Source organism: Amphiprion ocellaris, chromosome 1 (genome assembly GCF_022539595.1).
Source record: "Amphiprion ocellaris isolate individual 3 ecotype Okinawa chromosome 1, ASM2253959v1, whole genome shotgun sequence".
NCBI lineage: Eukaryota > Metazoa > Chordata > Actinopteri > Pomacentridae > Amphiprion > Amphiprion ocellaris.
This window is the reverse complement of record NC_072766.1, coordinates 549,228-567,104: the sequence shown is the minus strand read 5'-3', so window position 1 is coordinate 567,104 and position 17,877 is coordinate 549,228. Positions and strand designations below refer to the sequence as shown.

The window sequence follows — 17,877 nt, the reverse complement described above, 5'->3', positions numbered from 1 at the left end:
AGGTTGCAGCACAATGTCATTAACTGGATATGATTTAAAATGAATTTAACAGATCTCTACATCATTCACCTGCAATCCTGTGGAACTCCTCCTTGATGGCTCTGGCAGGTTTATGTCCAGGGAAAATGACAAAGATGGTAAAAGTCGTTTCAGGGCCAGACACACTTTTCTGATTGTCCTGCATACAGTTGTCTTACTGAGGTGCTCTGCATCTCCGACATTATATAAAAAACTTCCATTTGCAAAGAACCGCAGCACAACACACAACATCTGCTGGGATGTGAGAGCATGACTGTGGTTGGTAATGTTGTAAATGTAAGGATGTATTCGGTTGGATGTAGATTATGGACTGTGATGTGAAACGGTACCATTCAAAAAGATAACTGTCCGGAAATGCCAAAACATCTATGCGCGGTCTGATAACAATCTCCTGACGAATATTTAATTCTCTGAGCAGTAATGCTGCTCCTTCATCCACTGGATCGTTCATTAAAGGACATGACATTTTGGCAGACAGCAGAACTAGACTTCGCCAAAACTCGCCAGCTGACTGAATGAATGAGGAAATCTAATAGCGTGTGACTGAAAGAGGGCGGAGACTGAGAGAAACTCGAGGTTTACTGAGAAAAACCTGGTCCTGACCAGGTTAGATTCATAGAGTCTGTTACTATGGTAACTGACCGAGAGTTTAAGTTACCTCTCTTTGTGAAACAGGCTAGAGTTACGCCTCTGTCTCTGGTTTGAGTTACCTCCCTTTGTGAAACGGAAAACTCTGAGTTTCCCTCATTTCAGGGTTAACAAACTCAGAGTTTTCACTAAACCTGCTTCGTGAAACGGACCCATGATCTTCAGTTGTTCTTTGACATTAGTGTTTTCCACACGTTTTCTAATGACTGGAAGATTTCTCTGCCTTGGACACACCTTAATAATCTCATATAAATTGCTGTTCTGCATCAACATCACATGTCAGTTTCAGAAACATGGTCCAGCCTCTGAGGACTCCAGTGTTTCCCCTTCATCAGTTAAATGGAACCTGTGGTTGATGCCAACATTGGACAGATAAATAGAGGAGAAACAGACGCCAGAAGGTGAGAATGAGCATACCTTGTTGCTATGGGATGGTTATTATCTCATTCAGTGTATTTAATATACAAGTTGTTGCCATTTCGATGCAATAATTTTCAAATTTTTGAAGCTTTAATGTGTTAATATCCAAATTTTTGACATTTTGATGCGAAAAATTTCAAAGTATGACTTCTCGGGTCAAAAAAATTTACCTTATTCATCTGTTGATGCATTAATGTTCATTTTTTTGCCATTTTGATGCAAATTTTTGAAGTTTTGACGTGTTCATATCCAAATTTTTGACATTTTGATGCCAAAATGTCAAAATGTGACATCTCGGTCCAAAAAATGTCACATTTTTCAACTTTCAATGCATTAATATCCATGTTTTTGCCATTTCAATGCAAAAATGTTCAAACTTTTGAAATTTGATGCGTGAATATCAAATTTTTTGCCATTTCAATGCAAAAATTTCAAATGTTTGAAGTTTTGATGTGTTAATATCCCAATGTGTGACATCCGAGTTCAAAAAATTTTACATTTTTGACCTTTCGATGCATTAATGGTTGAACATAAATTTTTGTGAAGTTTTTTTTTTTAATTTAGGTTCAAACGACCCTATGTTTTTTCTCCGGTGCAGTTCCGTCCTCCCGCCGCCAGTCGTCGCTGTTGCGCGGCGCTGTTGTCTCCGAGAACTCCCACCGTCACCCTGCCGTGCTTCTCTTCCGCCGGTCCGAGCCAACATGGTGGGTACTTAGACAACACTTCACTGTTAGCTCCGTTAATCCTCCTGCATCCTCCCGGTGTGTGGGCCCTCAGAGCGGCTCCAAGCATCAGTCAGCACTGAGACAACACACACATTTATACAGGGTCAGTTTGGAAGATCTGTGGTGGAGATAAATGATATAAACACGAGCTAACAGCTAGCGTTAGCAGGTAACCGGCTACAAACAGAGCTAACTCCCGGTAAACTACCGGTAGCTGCATTGGGAGTCGGTTCTGTTTGTGTTTGTCTGCCTTTCAAACCTTCTGGGTTTGGTACCGAGCAGGACTAAACCTTCAAACCGGCAGCTTTCTGCCCGTTAAACCGTTTCTGTCAGGCTAATGTTTGCTATCATTACAGTATATATTAGCATCATTAGTTTCAAATCTCAAACTGCTCAGTGACAGCTTGTTATAATTACTGATGCTGGGATTTTATGAGCAGAAAAAGGTCGAGCGGATTTCATTTTAATCTTTAAAGGTACAGTTTGTGTTTTTATATTCCTAAAACTGCCCTAAACTTGCATTCAAGTCAACATTAGCATGTATGAATTGAAACACGATAATATAAACAATCTAAACAACATAAACATTGTAAACAATGCAAACACTATAAACAACATACATACTATAATCAATATAAACACTCCAGGTGTCAGCAGGTTAACAGAAACCTTATAAAGTTCAATGTCAGAAATTTGAAAGTCCTACATTTTATTTATAAAAGTCTTAAATATTCTTTTGTAATGTTAGTTGTTAGTGATGATAAATACATATTCAGTAATATTTTTAGATGTGATTTCAGCAAACATTGCAGTATTCCTGCTATTTTCACTAAACACTTATTTTTGCCAGTATTACAGCTAAAAAAGTTTTAAATTGCAGTTTATGCAGCATTAACCCTCCTGTTCTTCATTTACAGGCACCAAAAAATACTATCTTGTCTGGAAAAAAATCCAAAAATTCCCAAAATTTCTGAAAATTTGCAAAACCTTCAGGAAGAACATTACAATAATTCCTTTAAAGTTTCTTTTAAAAGTTTTACAAAGAAAATAAAAATTTTGTTATGAAAGTTCTTGTAAATATTTTCAAAAAATGAGTAAAAACTTCCCCCCAAAAATCCTAAAAATATCTAAAGTGATTCCTTTTTTTCCACCAAAAAATATTCAAAGATTTCCCAAAAATGTTGAAAACGTGGACATCAGAAGTTTCACTGTGAAAATAGATAGATTTTTTTCCACATTTTCAGACTTTAAAATGGGTCAATTTGACCTGCAGGACGACATGAGGGTTAAAAGGGGCTGTTTTATGTGGCGACCCTTTTAACAACTTTATGCACTCAGAAGGTCCAGATGCACATAAAATATGTAGTTTTTATTTTCTGATAGATGCTGTCGTTGTGATTTGTTTTGCAGTGAAGCTTCAGTTTAATATTCACTGTCATAGATTTAAAACCTGATGGAGCTTTACTCTGTTAAACCACTGATACAGCAGTGGATTTATTCTAATATATGGTAAAAACTGGTGAACAGACGCCGCTTTAGTTGTTGATCTTTACACCGTTTGAGTCTCTGTGCAGAACTATTCTAGAATAGTTGGAATAAAATCAATCAGTCACTGAATTATTCTTGAATTTAAACCCCGTCCCTCTGGAATTAGTTTCATTTTCTGCTGCTCTAAGTCTGTGTAGTCATGCGTCGTGTGTTTTATTGTTGGAAGAAACTGAAAAGTCTGTCTGGTTTCCCTTCAGGGACGAGTCAGGACCAAGACCGTCAAGAAGGCCGCCAGGGTCATCATCGAGAAGTACTACACTCGGCTGGGCAACGACTTCCACACCAACAAGAGGGTGTGTGAGGAGATCGCCATCATCCCCAGCAAGCCACTACGCAACAAGATCGCAGGGTGAGAGCAGCTGTTGGAGGGTTTTACTGCAGGAACTTCTGCTCAATCAGGCTTCTTCTTAGTTTCACGAGCTGTGAACAGTCTCCTTTGTTTATGAGGTTGTGTCCGGGTTCACCTTTAAGCTCATCTTTAAGCTGTGAAGCAGAACTCTTGCAGCAGCAGAACAAAGGGAGTTAGCTGATGATGGAATATCTGAATGTGTAGAAATGAACGCTGTGTTTGGTTGAGCTGTTTTCTACAGTTTGGATGAGTTTTGTGTGTTTTTTATGCCTGAGTAGCTGTATGATTGGATCTGATATGGAGTAACCCTCCTGTTGTCCTCATTTACAGGCACCAAAAAATATTGTTGCAGCGTGTCTCTGAATCGTTAAATTCTTAAAGTCTTTAGTTGTGGGTTTAAACTGGTAGGAAACGTCATGTTTGTGTCTCACCTGATGAAACGTGTTTGTGTCTCACCTGATGAAACGTGTTTGTGTCTCACCTGATGAAACGCCGTGTTTGTGTCTCACCTGATGAAACGCCGTGTTTGTGTCTCACCCGATGAAACGTCGTGTTTGTGTCTCACCCGATGTAACGTCGTGTTTGGGTCTCACCCGATGAAACGCCGTGTTTGTGTCTCACCCGATGAAACGTCGTGTTTGTGTTTCACCCGATGAAACGTCGTGTTTGTGTCTCACCTGATGAAACGTGTTTGTGTCTCACCTGATGAAACGTGTTTGTGTCTCACCTGATGAAACGCCGTGTTTGTGTCTCACCTGATGAAACGCCGTGTTTGTGTCTCACCCGATGAAACGTCGTGTTTGTGTCTCACCTGATGAAACGCCGTGTTTGTGTCTCACCCGATGAAACGCCGTGTTTGTGTCTCACCTGATGAAACGTCGTGTTTGTGTCTCACCCGATGTAACGTCGTGTTTGGGTCTCACCCGATGAAACGTGTTTGTGTCTCACCTGATGAAACGTGTTTGTGTCTCACCTGATGAAACGTGTTTGTGTCTCACCTGATGAAACGCCGTGTTTGTGTCTCACCCGATGAAACGCCGTGTTTGTGTCTCACCCGATGAAACGTCGTGTTTGTGTCTCACCCGATGAAACGCCGTGTTTGTGTCTCACCCGATGAAACGCCGTGTTTGTGTCTCACCTGATGAAACGTCGTGTTTGTGTCTCACCCGATGTAACGTCGTGTTTGGGTCTCACCCGATGAAACGTGTTTGTGTCTCACCTGATGAAACGTGTTTGTGTCTCACCTGATGAAACGTGTTTGTGTCTCACCTGATGAAACGTCGTGTTTGGGTCTCACCCGATGAAACGCCGTGTTTGTGTTTCACCTGATGAAACGTGTTTGTGTCTCACCCGATGAAACGTCGTGTTTGTGTTTCACCTGATGAAACGTCGTGTTTGTGTCTCACCTGATGAAACGTCGTGTTTGTGTCTCACTTGATGAAACGTCGTGTTTGTGTCTCACCTGATGAAACGTGTTTGTGTCTCACCTGATGAAACGTCGTGTTTGTGTCTCACCTGATGAAACGTGTTTGTGTCTCACCTGATGAAACGTCGTGTTTGTGTCTCACCCGATGAAACGTCGTGTTTGGGTCTCACCCGATGAAACGTGTTTGTGTCTCACCCGATGAAACGTCGTGTTTGTGTCTCACCCGATGAAACGTCGTGTTTGTGTCTCACCCGATGAAACGTGTTTGTGTCTCACCCGATGAAACGCCGTGTTTGTGTCTCACCCGATGAAACGTGTTTGTGTCTCACCCGATGAAACGTCGTGTTTGTGTTTCACCCGATGAAACGTCGTGTTTGTGTCTCACCCGATGAAACGTGTTTGTGTCTCACCCGATGAAACGTCGTGTTTGTGTGTCACCCGATGAAACGTGTTTGTGTCTCACCCGATGAAACGTCGTGTTTGTGTCTCACCCGATGAAACGTCGTGTTTGTGTCTCACCCGATGAAACGTCGTGTTTGTGTGTCACCCGATGAAACGTGTTTGTGTCTCACCCGATGTAACGTGTTTGTCTCTCACCCGATGAAACGTGTTTGTGTCTCACCCGATGAAACGTCGTCTTTGTGTCTCACCCGATGAAACGTCGTCTTTGTGTCTCACCCGATGAAACGTCGTGTTTGTGTCTCACCCGATGAAACGTCGTGTTTGTGTCTCACCCGATGAAACGTGTTTGTGTCTCACCCGATGAAACGTCGTGTTTGTGTCTCACCCGATGAAACGTGTTTGTGTCTCACCCGATGAAACGTGTTTGTGTCTCACCCGATGAAACGTCGTGTTTGTGTCTCACCCGATGAAACGTCGTGTTTGTGTCTCACCCGATGAAACGTCGTGTTTGTGTCTCACCCGATGAAACGTGTTTGTGTCTCACCCGATGAAACGTGTTTGTGTCTCACCCGATGAAACGTCGTGTTTGTGTGTCACCCGATGAAACGTGTTTGTGTCTCACCTGATGAAACGTGTTTGTGTCTCACCCGATGAAACGTCGTGTTTGTGTCTCACCCGATGAAACGTCGTCTTTGTGTCTCACCCGATGAAACGTCGTGTTTGTGTCTCACCCGATGAAACGTCGTGTTTGTGTCTCACCCGATGAAACGTGTTTGTGTCTCACCCGATGAAACGTGTTTGTGTCTCACCCAATGAAACGTGTTTGTGTCTCACCCGATGAAACGTCGTCTTTGTGTCTCACCCGATGAAACGTCGTGTTTGTGTCTCACCCGATGAAACGTCGTGTTTGTGTCTCACCCGATGAAACGTCGTGTTTGTGTTTCACCCGATGAAACGTCGTGTTTGTGTCTCACCCGATGAAACGTCGTGTTTGTGTCTCACCCGATGAAACGTCGTGTTTGTGTCTCACCCGATGAAACGTCGTGTTTGTGTCTCACCCGATGAAACGTCGTGTTTGTGTCTCACCCGATGAAACGTCGTGTTTGTGTCTCACCCGATGAAACGTCGTGTTTGTGTCTCACCCGATGAAACGTCGTGTTTGTGTCTCACCCGATGAAACGTGTTTGTGTCTCACCCGATGAAACGTCGTGTTTGTGTCTCACCCGATGAAACGTCGTGTTTGTGTCTCACCCGATGAAACGTCGTGTTTGTGTCTCACCCGATGAAACGTCGTGTTTGTGTTTCACCCGATGAAACGTGTTTGTGTCTCACCCGATGAAACGCCGTGTTTGTGTCTCACCCGATGAAACGTCGTGTTTGTGTCTCACCTGATGAAACGTGTTTGTGTCTCACCTGATGAAACGTGTTTGTGTCTCACCTGATGAAACGTGTTTGTGTCTCACCTGATGAAACGCTGTGTTTGTGTCTCACCTGATGAAACGTCGTGTTTGTGTCTCACCTGATGAAACGTGTTTGTGTCTCACCTGATGAAACGTGTTTGTGTCTCACCTGATGAAACGCTGTGTTTGTGTCTCACCTGATGAAACGTGTTTGTGTCTCACCTGATGAAACGTCGTGTTTGTGTCTCACCTGATGAAACGTCGTGTTTGTGTCTCACCTGATGAAACGTCGTGTTTGGGTCTCACCTGATGAAACGTCGTGTTTGTGTCTCACTTGATGAAACGTCGTGTTTGTGTCTCACCCGATGAAACGTCGTGTTTGTGTCTCACCCGATGAAACGTCGTGTTTGTGTCTCACCCGATGAAACGTCGTGTTTGTGTCTCACCCGATGAAACGTCGTGTTTGTGTCTCACCCGATGAAACGTGTTTGTGTCTCACCTGATGAAACGTGTTTGTGTCTCACCTGATGAAACGTCGTGTTTGTGTCTCACCCGATGAAACGTCGTGTTTGTGTCTCACCTGATGAAACGTCGTGTTTGTGTCTCACCTGATGAAACGTCGTGTTTGTGTCTCACCTGATGAAACGTCGTGTTTGTGTCTCACTTGATGAAACGTCGTGTTTGTGTCTCACCTGATGAAACGTGTTTGTGTCTCACCTGATGAAACGTCGTGTTTGTGTCTCACCTGATGAAACGTGTTTGTGTCTCACCTGATGAAACGTGTTTGTGTCTCACCTGATGAAACGTCGTGTTTGTGTCTCACCTGATGAAACGTGTTTGTGTCTCACCTGATGAAACGTCGTGTTTGTGTCTCACCTGATGAAACGTCGTGTTTGTGTCTCACCTGATGAAACGTCGTGTTTGTGTCTCACCTGATGAAACGTCGTGTTTGTGTCTCACCTGATGAAACGTCGTGTTTGTGTCTCACCTGATGAAACGTCGTGTTTGTGTCTCAGGTATGTGACTCACCTGATGAAACGGATCCAGCGAGGTCCAGTCAGAGGAATCTCCATCAAACTGCAGGAGGAGGAGAGAGAGAGGAGAGACAACTACGTCCCAGAGGTTTGTTCACTTTCTTTTATCTGTTTTATGTGTTTTACCTCTAGATGGCGTGTTGGAGCTTCTTCTGGGTTTTTGCTTCTCCAGAATGAAACTCTGGTTTGTGACGAGACGATAATTCTATATCAGTTGAAAGGCTTTTATTTCAAATGTTCAGAATCAAAGGGAGCTTTATTTATTTCTGTGTTTGTGGTCCATACAGAGAAACTGAGATGTCTCAGTGGACATCTCGTATTTTTAAAATCCTCTGTGCAGGTAAATCATTGCTAGAAAGCAGCAGAATGTGACTAAAGCCCTATTCGCATGGGATCAGTATAACCTGGGGATCTCTGGTGATTTGTAATGATTGCCGAGGAGGTTGGTGATCTTAATCCTGTGTGAATGCGTCATGTCGGTAATTGGTAAAGTAATAATTCCCCCACAAATTCCCGACTATATTTCGCCAAGCACCGATGTCCTGGGATGATACTAGTCCCGTGGAAGCGGCATCTCAGTGATTGGGAGATATTTTAGTTGTTTTTTTTTTTTTGTTGTTGTTTTTTGCGCGTTTTTCTACATCTTTCTTGGTTGAATTCTGGAGGCTGTGGTGGAAATTATTGGCAGCATTTTAGGAGCAAATGCAGGAGTAGGCCGATGGAGCATTCACAGAAAAATCAGATCAACCAGAAGAGGGAGATCTGGGAGGACATAGAGATGGATGACATGCGTAGCAGCGTGTGGTCAACATATCTTTCAGCAGGCTGAATCCAAACGCCCTGACGGCCTGTCACCCCGACAACGCTGCCCGCTGTTCTCAGGTCATGCTGCTGCTGTAGACATGTTTACTGTTGCCATGACGACTACATACGTGAAAAGTGGTCATTTTAACCTGAACCACAAGCTTTCCATGAACCTAACCAAGTGGTTTTTGTGTCCAAACCTAAGAATAGTGTTGGTACAACATAGACTTTTAATGTTTATTGGCGCGACTGGTGTATGTATGTTTTTTTTGAGTAGTGGCCGACCACTTTGCACATGCACGTGACAAGAGTGGATATTGTGACCTGGACAGATTTGACATCACATCTTGACTGTAATGTCAGTAAATTCCAGTAAAATACAGACTTCCTGGGGTAATTCACAGATTACCAGAGTTCCCCACATAATACGAATCCTGTGTGAACAGGGCTTTATGTACTGTTTGCCTTTGACCCTAAAATGCTGTCAATAATTTCCACCGCAGCCTCCAGAATTCAACCAAGAAAGATGTAGAAAAAGAAAAAAAAAAAAAAACAACTAAAATACCTCCCAATCACTCAGATGCAGATTCCTCCAGACTAGTATTATCCCAGGACGTTGGTGCTTGGTGAAATATGGGAGATAATTTGTGGGGGAATGATTACTTTACTAATTACCAACATGGCGCATTCACACAGGATTAAGATCACTGACCTCCTCCGCAATCGTTACAAATCACTATTGGTTCCCATGTAATAGTGATCCCGTGTGAATAGAGTCTAAAAGATGTTTCAGATGATTAATCAGCTGTTCATGTATTCCTGTAGATCTCTGCTCTGGACCTGGAACTCTTTGAGGTGGATCCAGACACAAAGGAAATGCTCAAAATGCTGGTGAGTGAAACAGATGCATTAATTCCAGACATGAAAATGAGTTCTGAATAACTTCACAACAGACAGTAATTTGTAAGTCAATTTATTATTAAACACATTGAAACAAAAGTGCTGAAAAATAATTAATTTATAGTTTTCTGACAAAAACACAACAGGCTTTTTGCACACAGACTGGAAGGTTATTTATTTGTTTTAATTTACTGCCAGTGCTTTTCACTACACATATATATTTTTATTTCTTTTTTTGATGGACGGTCCACATTAATGAAGGTCTATTTAGACAACAATAGATGTAAATATGTCAGATTATAGCAACAATGCTCATTTACATCCACAGTCTTTAGGCACTTAAAAAAAACTAAACGTTACATAACAGGCCACAATAGACAGACACAAGGACCATAAAACACACACTTTGTATGTTTTGGTTGTTTTAAAAGCCCAACTGGGGGCAGGAGTTGAGAATTAGCTGTAGCTAAAACTCTATCTGCAACACATCGGATTCATGAACTGTATTAAAGCTATGTTAATTGCATTGTCCCTATTAAATAAACAATTAAATAAATTTAATACACGCATGATAACAGATGATACATGCAAAGTACAACTAACATGGAAACTGATTATAGTTTACTGCTATGCTGGATGGCTCTGACATTAAATATACTACATATATAGCTGGTGGTAAATTAAAAAATCTGTAGATGAGCAAATCAAGTATAGTGAGGGTGATGCAGAGTAGATTGGTGGGAATGGGCAGCTGGAAGCAGTGGGCTGGAGGAAGGTCAGCAGCAGCAGCATCCCACAGATGGAGATTAGGCCAGTTGGTGGGAGAACACAGAGCATCAAAAAACAAAATAAAGCAGCTACAGGTCAACCTGTCAGGATAAAAACATTGGCAGCCGCCTCATAAAACCTCCAAAGCAGTCAACCGATCTCAGGTACAAAGGAAGAACTTGTAAAGCTCATCTATCACAAGTTTATACCTGCTCACAGAAACAGCAGGTCATTTCTGTTGGCCTGACCTGACAACTCTAATCAGGGTTAAGGAGGTCAGAGATACACAGAAGTGACTGGGCACATAAAGACAATACATACACAGATACATGAAAGCAGCTTTTCAGATGAATAACCCCGTTACGGACTGCGTGTGACGTTCTGATGATACAATACTGACTCTTTCTTGTGCAGGACTTTGGCGGCCTTTCCAACCTTCAGGTCACTCAGCCAACCCTTGGGATGAACTTCAAAACACCACGAGGACTGTAGCATCACATGTGAAGGCTCTGAATAAAGACAAAACTATTACTAACACTGCTCCCTTGTTTTCTGTTTGACCCAAACTCTCTTCTGTTTTACTGCTGATGTGAAGTTCTGCCCACACAGACATTCATGCATACAGCCACACATACAGAATACACAAAGCATCGAAATAACCTCATAGGTTAGTATGTCGTCCAAAATGGGACAAAAACGTCGTAGGTTAGCATGTCGTCCAAAATGAGACAAAAACGTCATAGGTTAGCATGTCGTCCAAAATGAGACAAAAACGTCATAGGTTAGCATGTCGTCCAAAATGAGACAAAAACGTCATAGGTTAGCATGTCGTCCAAAATGTCACAAAAACGTCGTAGGTTAGTATGTCGTCCAAATGGGACAAAAACGTCATAGGTTAGTATGTCGTCCAAATGGGACAAAAACGTCATAGGTTAGCATGTCGTCCAAAATGTTACCAAAAACGTCATAGGTTAGTATGTCGTCCAAAATGGGACAAAAACGTCGTAGGTTAGCATGTCGTCCAAAATGAGACAAAAACGTCATAGTTTAATATGTCGTCCAAAATGTCACTAAAACGTCATAGGTTAGTATGTCGTCCAAAATGTCACAAAAAACGTCATAGGTTAGTATGTCGTCCAAAATGTCACAAAAACGTCATAGTTTAATATGTCGTCCAAAATGTCACAAAAACGTCATAGTTTAGTACGTCGTCCAAGAGCTGAAAAAACAGCTGTCTAGGTAGCTCAACTGGTTAAGAGGGTGACTCCTAAACAGAGCTACATTGGAGACCCAGGTTCGATTACAACTTTGGAAACAAAAACAGCAAAAAGTTACTGGTCTGTCATTCAAAACGTTATTAAAACTACATAGTTTAGTATGTCGTCCAAAATATGGAAAAAATGTTATAGTTTAGTATGTCGTCCAAAATGTGACAAACGTGGCAAAATTCATGATGATTTTTTTTTTCAAAGAAAACCTTTCTGGAGTGTTTTTCACGGCCTCCTTTACATTATTTCATCATATGGCACGTTTTTACAACATGTTGAAAAAAATCGAATTTTTTTTCGACATAGTTTAGTATGTCGTCCAAGAGCTGAAAAAAAACTGTCCCGGTAGCTCAACTGGTTAAGAGGGTGACTCTTGAACAAAGCTACATTGGAAACGCAGGTTCGATTCAAGCTTTGAGAACAAAAAGGAGAAACAGCGAGATCCCACAATGGCTTTTGCCATATGGCAGAGCGGTTTTGCCATATGGCAATCTCGGCGCTGCTGTGGTAGAGGAAGAACCAAACACCTCCACATGGAAGATGGTAAACAGCAGCAGTAATATAGGATAATGTATATAGTATATGATGCAGTAGTAGTAATATAAACTACAGTAGAGGACCCAAATGATTTATTGGACTACTGATTATAGCCCTTTTCAAAATATTAAAAGCTGATATATTCTTAGTTTTTCGTACAACAGCAAATGCTGTTGAATGATGTCCTTGTCCTTCCTTTAAGCTTCAGCCAGATAACCTTACAGGAGTGGGCGGAGCCAACAGGTAAGTTTACGTCATTACTGTCTTTCAGCATGTCTCTCAGTTTTATTTGTCTTAAATCCTAGAACACAGAGACCCAGACTGGAAGACATGTAATTAGGGAGTGTGAGACACTCCGTGGGCTAGCTCTGTAGCTAGCATTAGCCTAATGAACGTGCTCCTTTCTTTAGTGTGCTGTGCACAAGACGACTGAACCACTGACCAGAGGTTTCTTTATTTCACCAGCATTAAACGGCACAAAGAAGACGTTATCGACCTTCCGACTTCTTTACTAAACATCACACAACGCAGAGTCGAGGGATTTGAAGCAGCCAGTGACAGAGTGTTACACCGATATGAAGTAGTTTTATTTCTGGACCTCATCTAATGTGGTCTATACATGAGAAAAGGACAGAAATCTCCCCTTTTTGGAGTTTCTCGAGTAGAAGGAAGGTGTTGGCAAATATAAAAGTGTGTTTCAGACAGCACTAAAGGTTTACTGAACGTTTCTAACACAGTTTTACGTTATTAAAATTTGGAAAGAACAGAGAGGGTAATTCGCTGTATTGCTCTCTGGATTTTTCCCAAATATTAAGCTAACTTCGGCATCTCTTGTTTTCCCGTCTCCATCCAGGTGTTGGAATCCTGGATACTACATTTCACGTAATTCCAGTACAAAGCATCCGTGTTCCTGTAACCCACCTAGAAATTTCTAGCTTGAAATTTTTTTTAGAAATAGTTCATATGTTTTGCACATGTTTAAGAGTTTGTTTTAATAAATTAGTATGGCTTTGTTAAGTATAAAATATGTGGGACATTCCATGTGGATAGAATAATATTGAGTGAATAATCCAGATGGTATGAGTTTCATATTGCACTGTTTCAGACATAAAATTCCTGGTAAAGTCATTTATTTCTTTTCATGATGAGCTGTTGTTATTTTCGACAGTTTTGCAGCAGTGATGAAACGGTTGGTGGTAAATTCCTCTAGGTGGCAGCAGGACTGCGCTGTACACGTTCTTTCTTTTCCATGCTGGTTGTAGAGGGAGGTAGACGTAATGGTAGCTCTCTGTAAAGCAAGGAAAACGGGATCCAAACTGGGGCCTTTCCAGCGTATTGTCTGAAATGTATACTTTGTGTAATAGGTAAGCTCATATACATCAATTTTCTATCCTGTATAATTTGTTTAAGGTCTAAACGCTACGGTTTAGTCACAGTGAATGTTCAGAGGTTGCCGCACTGTTGATTTCAGATGACGTGTGTTCATACATAAAATGTACGTGGACTGTTGTTATATATATAACTTGTTTAGAAGTTTTAAAGTTATGTGGCCAAGGTTTTAATGATTTAGCTGCGTGTAGGTGGAACTTAGTGTACACGTGTATGTGTAGCATGTTTAGCTTAGCCTGTGGCGTTAAGGTGGCAGCAGGACTGCGCTGTACACGTTTTTCTTTTTTTTCCATGCTGGTTGTAGAGGGAGGTAGACGTAATGGTAGCTCTCTGTAAAGCAAGGAAAACGGGATCCAAACTGGGGACTTTCCAGCGTATTGTCTGAAATGTATACTTTGTGTAATAGCGGACCGGACTGTGTGAGGTGAATCGGCTTTGAAGGGGAAAGCTGTGTCTGCAGCTCAGCGCTGAATTCTGCCGCCGGGAGTGACGTGGCCGCGGACTGTCGTCGAGGGTTCGTTGTTCTGGTGCAGGAGTTGGATCGCCGACCTTCTTTGTGGTGCAGGAGTTGGATCGCCGACCTTCATTCTGGTGAAGGAATTGGATCGCTGACCTTCGACATCAATGGATTCTTTTTGTCGTGACAGGGAGTACAGCTTCTGCAGGTGACATGGGAATGACCAAATGTTGTGCACAACGGGGGTAAAAGAGAGTGCAGCAAAAAAATTTGTTAACTTTGGCCAAATAATTTGTCATTGAAAAAAAAAAAATTCTTGGATGTGTCTTGGAGATAATTAAATAACAATATTGATATCTCAGAAAAAAAAAAAGTGATTTGAGTCGGTGTGTCATTTCTCTGCATGAAATCATTCCTGTCCTACTGCCTAAGACTCATAAATTTGTGTAGGTAAATATATCTGTCTTTAAACCTCGAACCAGGACATCACTGATGGATTGCTGTGTTTTACCTCAGCGAGGAGAGAAACAAAAGATCTGAAATGCAGAAAGATTTGATGTTCTAAATACTGAGGAGGACGTTTTCTGTACAGATATTTACTAATTGCTTGGCATATTTGATTAATAATACGAAATGCAGTCAAAAGCTAAATTATGATGTAATGTTACAGCTTTATATAAAATTTTAATTTATCCACAAGGAGAATTTTACAAGCAGAGAAAATAAAGGAAATAATTCAGTCACCTTCAGCAGCTCCAACATTAATATGATGAACACATAAATATTGCAAAAATTATCATTCTGCTGTATTTATTGCCATTTTACACAATAAGTCCATTTACTTTTGGTACTTTAAGCCCTTTTGATGCTGATACTCCTGTACTGTGGTATTTTACTGAGGTACAAACTGAGTATTTCTTCCATCTTTAATCACAGACATTTAAATCTATTTCTTTATTCAGGCTACAAAATCTACAGAAACTCTAATCCTGGCAAATGAAGATCCCTGTAAATGTTCTTTTTCTCAGTTAAAACTAAAATGAAATGAACTTGGGCTCCTGTGAGGTTTTGTCTTCCTCTGAAGTCGTGTATAGACAGATGCAGGTTTGATTCAGAGATATGTAAACCACCTGCCTCCGACAGCGAGCTGGACACAGATTGATCCCTGAGGGGAGAGACTGTTTCAGCTGAAAGTGTAATATATGCTTTGAGACCACAGACTGGGATGTGCTGTGTGGTCCACACGGGGAGGACATTGATGCACTGACAGACACTGTTACGGACTATATCAACTTCTGTGCAGAGAACATCGTACCGACCAGGAAAGTACGGTGTTTCTCTAACAGCAAACCCTGGGTGTCCCTGGAACTGAAGGCCCTGCTGAAGGAGAAGAGGAGGGTCTTTGGATCTGGGGACAAAGAGGAGCTGAGGAGGGTGCAGAAGGAGATAAAGAAGAAGATCAAGGCGGACAAGGCCAGCTACAGGACCAAGATGGAATCTCACCTGCAGGACAATAACACAAGGGAGGTCTGGAGAGACCTGAGATCCATCTCTGGTTACAGCAGAGGCCATGAGAGGGGAGCTGCAGCAGGAGACCAGGAGTGGGCCAATGAGATGAATCTGTTCTTTAACAGATTCGACTCTGCTCCCACTCCTCCCCCCTCTCATCAAAGCACCGACCAGCCAGCTCCTTCTTCACACCTCAGCTCTCTACCACCAACACCACCAACAGCACCCCTCCTCCCATCCCCGTCTTCTACCACCTCCGGACTCCACATACAGCCCCATCACCCCTCCTCGTCTCACCCCCCACCACCACCATCACCCCTCCTCCTGCCACCCTCCTCCACCACCCCCTGCCTCTCCATAACAGCTGATCAGGTGAGAAGTGAACTTAAAAAGATCAAGACCAGGAAAGCTGCAGGTCCTGATGGAATCAGCTCCAGACTCCTTAGAGACTGTGCAGACCAGCTCTGTCAGGTGCTGCTGCACATCTTTAACCTGAGCCTGAGTCTGGAGAGGGTTCCTCTGTTATGGAAGACTTCCTGCCTGGTTCCTGTCTCTAAGACCAGGAACCCCAGGGAGCCTAACCACTTCAGACCTGTGGCCCTCACTTCTCACCTGATGAAGACCATGGAGAGGATCGTCCTCAAGAACCTCCGTCCCCAGGTGAGCCAGTATCTGGATCCACTGCAGTTCGCCTACCAACCGAACATTGGAGTGGATGATGCAGTCGTCTACCTGCTGCACAGATCACTGACTCACCTGGAGAAACCCAGCAGCACTGTGAGGGTCATGTTCTTTGACTTCTCCAGTGCTTTCAACACCATCCAGCCTTCTCTGCTTAGGGTGAAGCTTGAAGGAGCGGGAGTAGACTGTCACCTGGCTGCTTGGACCATCGACTACCTCACCAACAGACCACAGTACGTGAGGCTTCAGGACTGTGTGTCTGATGTGGTAGTCAGCAGCATGGGGGCCCCACAGGGGACAGTGCTCTCCCCCTTTCTCTTCACCCTGTACACATCGGACTTCCACTACAACTCTGGGAGCTGTCACCTCCAGAAGTTCTCCGATGATACAGCCATTGTTGGGTGCGTATCTGAAGGGGACGAGCGGGAGTACAGGATGGTCATCTCTGACTTTGTGGACTGGTGTGAGCGAAACCATCTGCAGCTCAACGCCAGTAAGACGAAGGAGATGATCGTGGACTTCCGCAGGAGGAGGACACCCCGGACTGCACCGGTGAACATCCAGGGTTTGGACATTGACATGGTGGACACATACAAATACCTGGGTGTTCACCTCAACAACAAACTGGACTGGACACACAATACAGAGGTCCTGTACAAGAAGGGCCAAAGTCGTCTCCACCTGCTGAGGAGACTGAGGTCCTTTGGAGTGTGCAGGACTCTGCTCAGGACATTTTACGACTCTGTGGTAGCGTCTGCTATTTTCTATGCAGTGGTCTGCTGGGGAGCAGGGAGCACTGAAAGGGACAGAAAGAGACTAAACAGAAGGTCAGGAGGAGGTTCTGTCCTGGACTGTTCCCTGGACTCCATAGAGGAGGTGGGTGAGAGGAGGATGTTGTCAAAGCTCACATCCATCATGGACAATCCCTCTCACCCACTGCATGACACTGTGGGGTCTTTAAGCAGCTCCTTCAGCAGCAGACTGAGACATCCACCCTGCAAGAAAGAGCGCTATCGCAGGTCCTTCATCCCATCTGCTATAAGACTTTACAACATCAGCATCACTGGCTGATGTTAACATAAACTGGACTATATCATTACCACCCCAAACCATAAAATTTGCACTGACATTCTTGCACTGCACATCTCTGCACTTTTAAACTTTATTTTTATTTTTTTCTGTTAAAAATTTTTTTCACCCTTGTATATATTGTAAATAAAGCTGCTGTAACAATGTAAATTTCCCCTGGAGTGGGGAGAAATAAAGAACTTTATCTTATCTTATCTTATCTTATGCTCTATATTATATATAATAAATCTATAATATAATAAGATCCAGCAGAAGACGGATGGAAGCTGCCATTCAGAGAGCATTAAAGATAAGCAGTAAATCCAGGAGTATGTGAGAACGCTGTAGATTACATTCCCATTGAGAGGCTGTAAGTATGGAAACGTGGAGTGGTCCACATGGAAGATGTGAAAATCAAGATACATGCAGATTATAGAATCAGAATCAAACATAAAATGGACTTTGAAGTAAAACTGAGGGTTATTTTTCCAATTCACCGTCTCAA

General features: G+C 42.6%; 1 protein-coding gene across 1 annotated transcript; it reads left to right on the top strand.

Annotated features, from left to right (window-relative positions):
• The first annotated feature begins 1,697 nt into the window (after positions 1–1,697).
• rps17 (ribosomal protein S17) lies at positions 1,698–10,998 on the top strand. The gene is made up of 5 exons (XM_023274300.2): positions 1,698–1,811; positions 3,578–3,729; positions 7,974–8,079; positions 9,621–9,686; positions 10,878–10,998. Exons 1-5 carry the CDS (start codon positions 1,809–1,811, stop codon positions 10,953–10,955), a joined length of 405 nt encoding a protein of 134 aa, XP_023130068.1. The 5' UTR covers positions 1,698–1,808; the 3' UTR covers positions 10,956–10,998.
• The last annotated feature ends 6,879 nt before the right edge of the window (positions 10,999–17,877 follow it).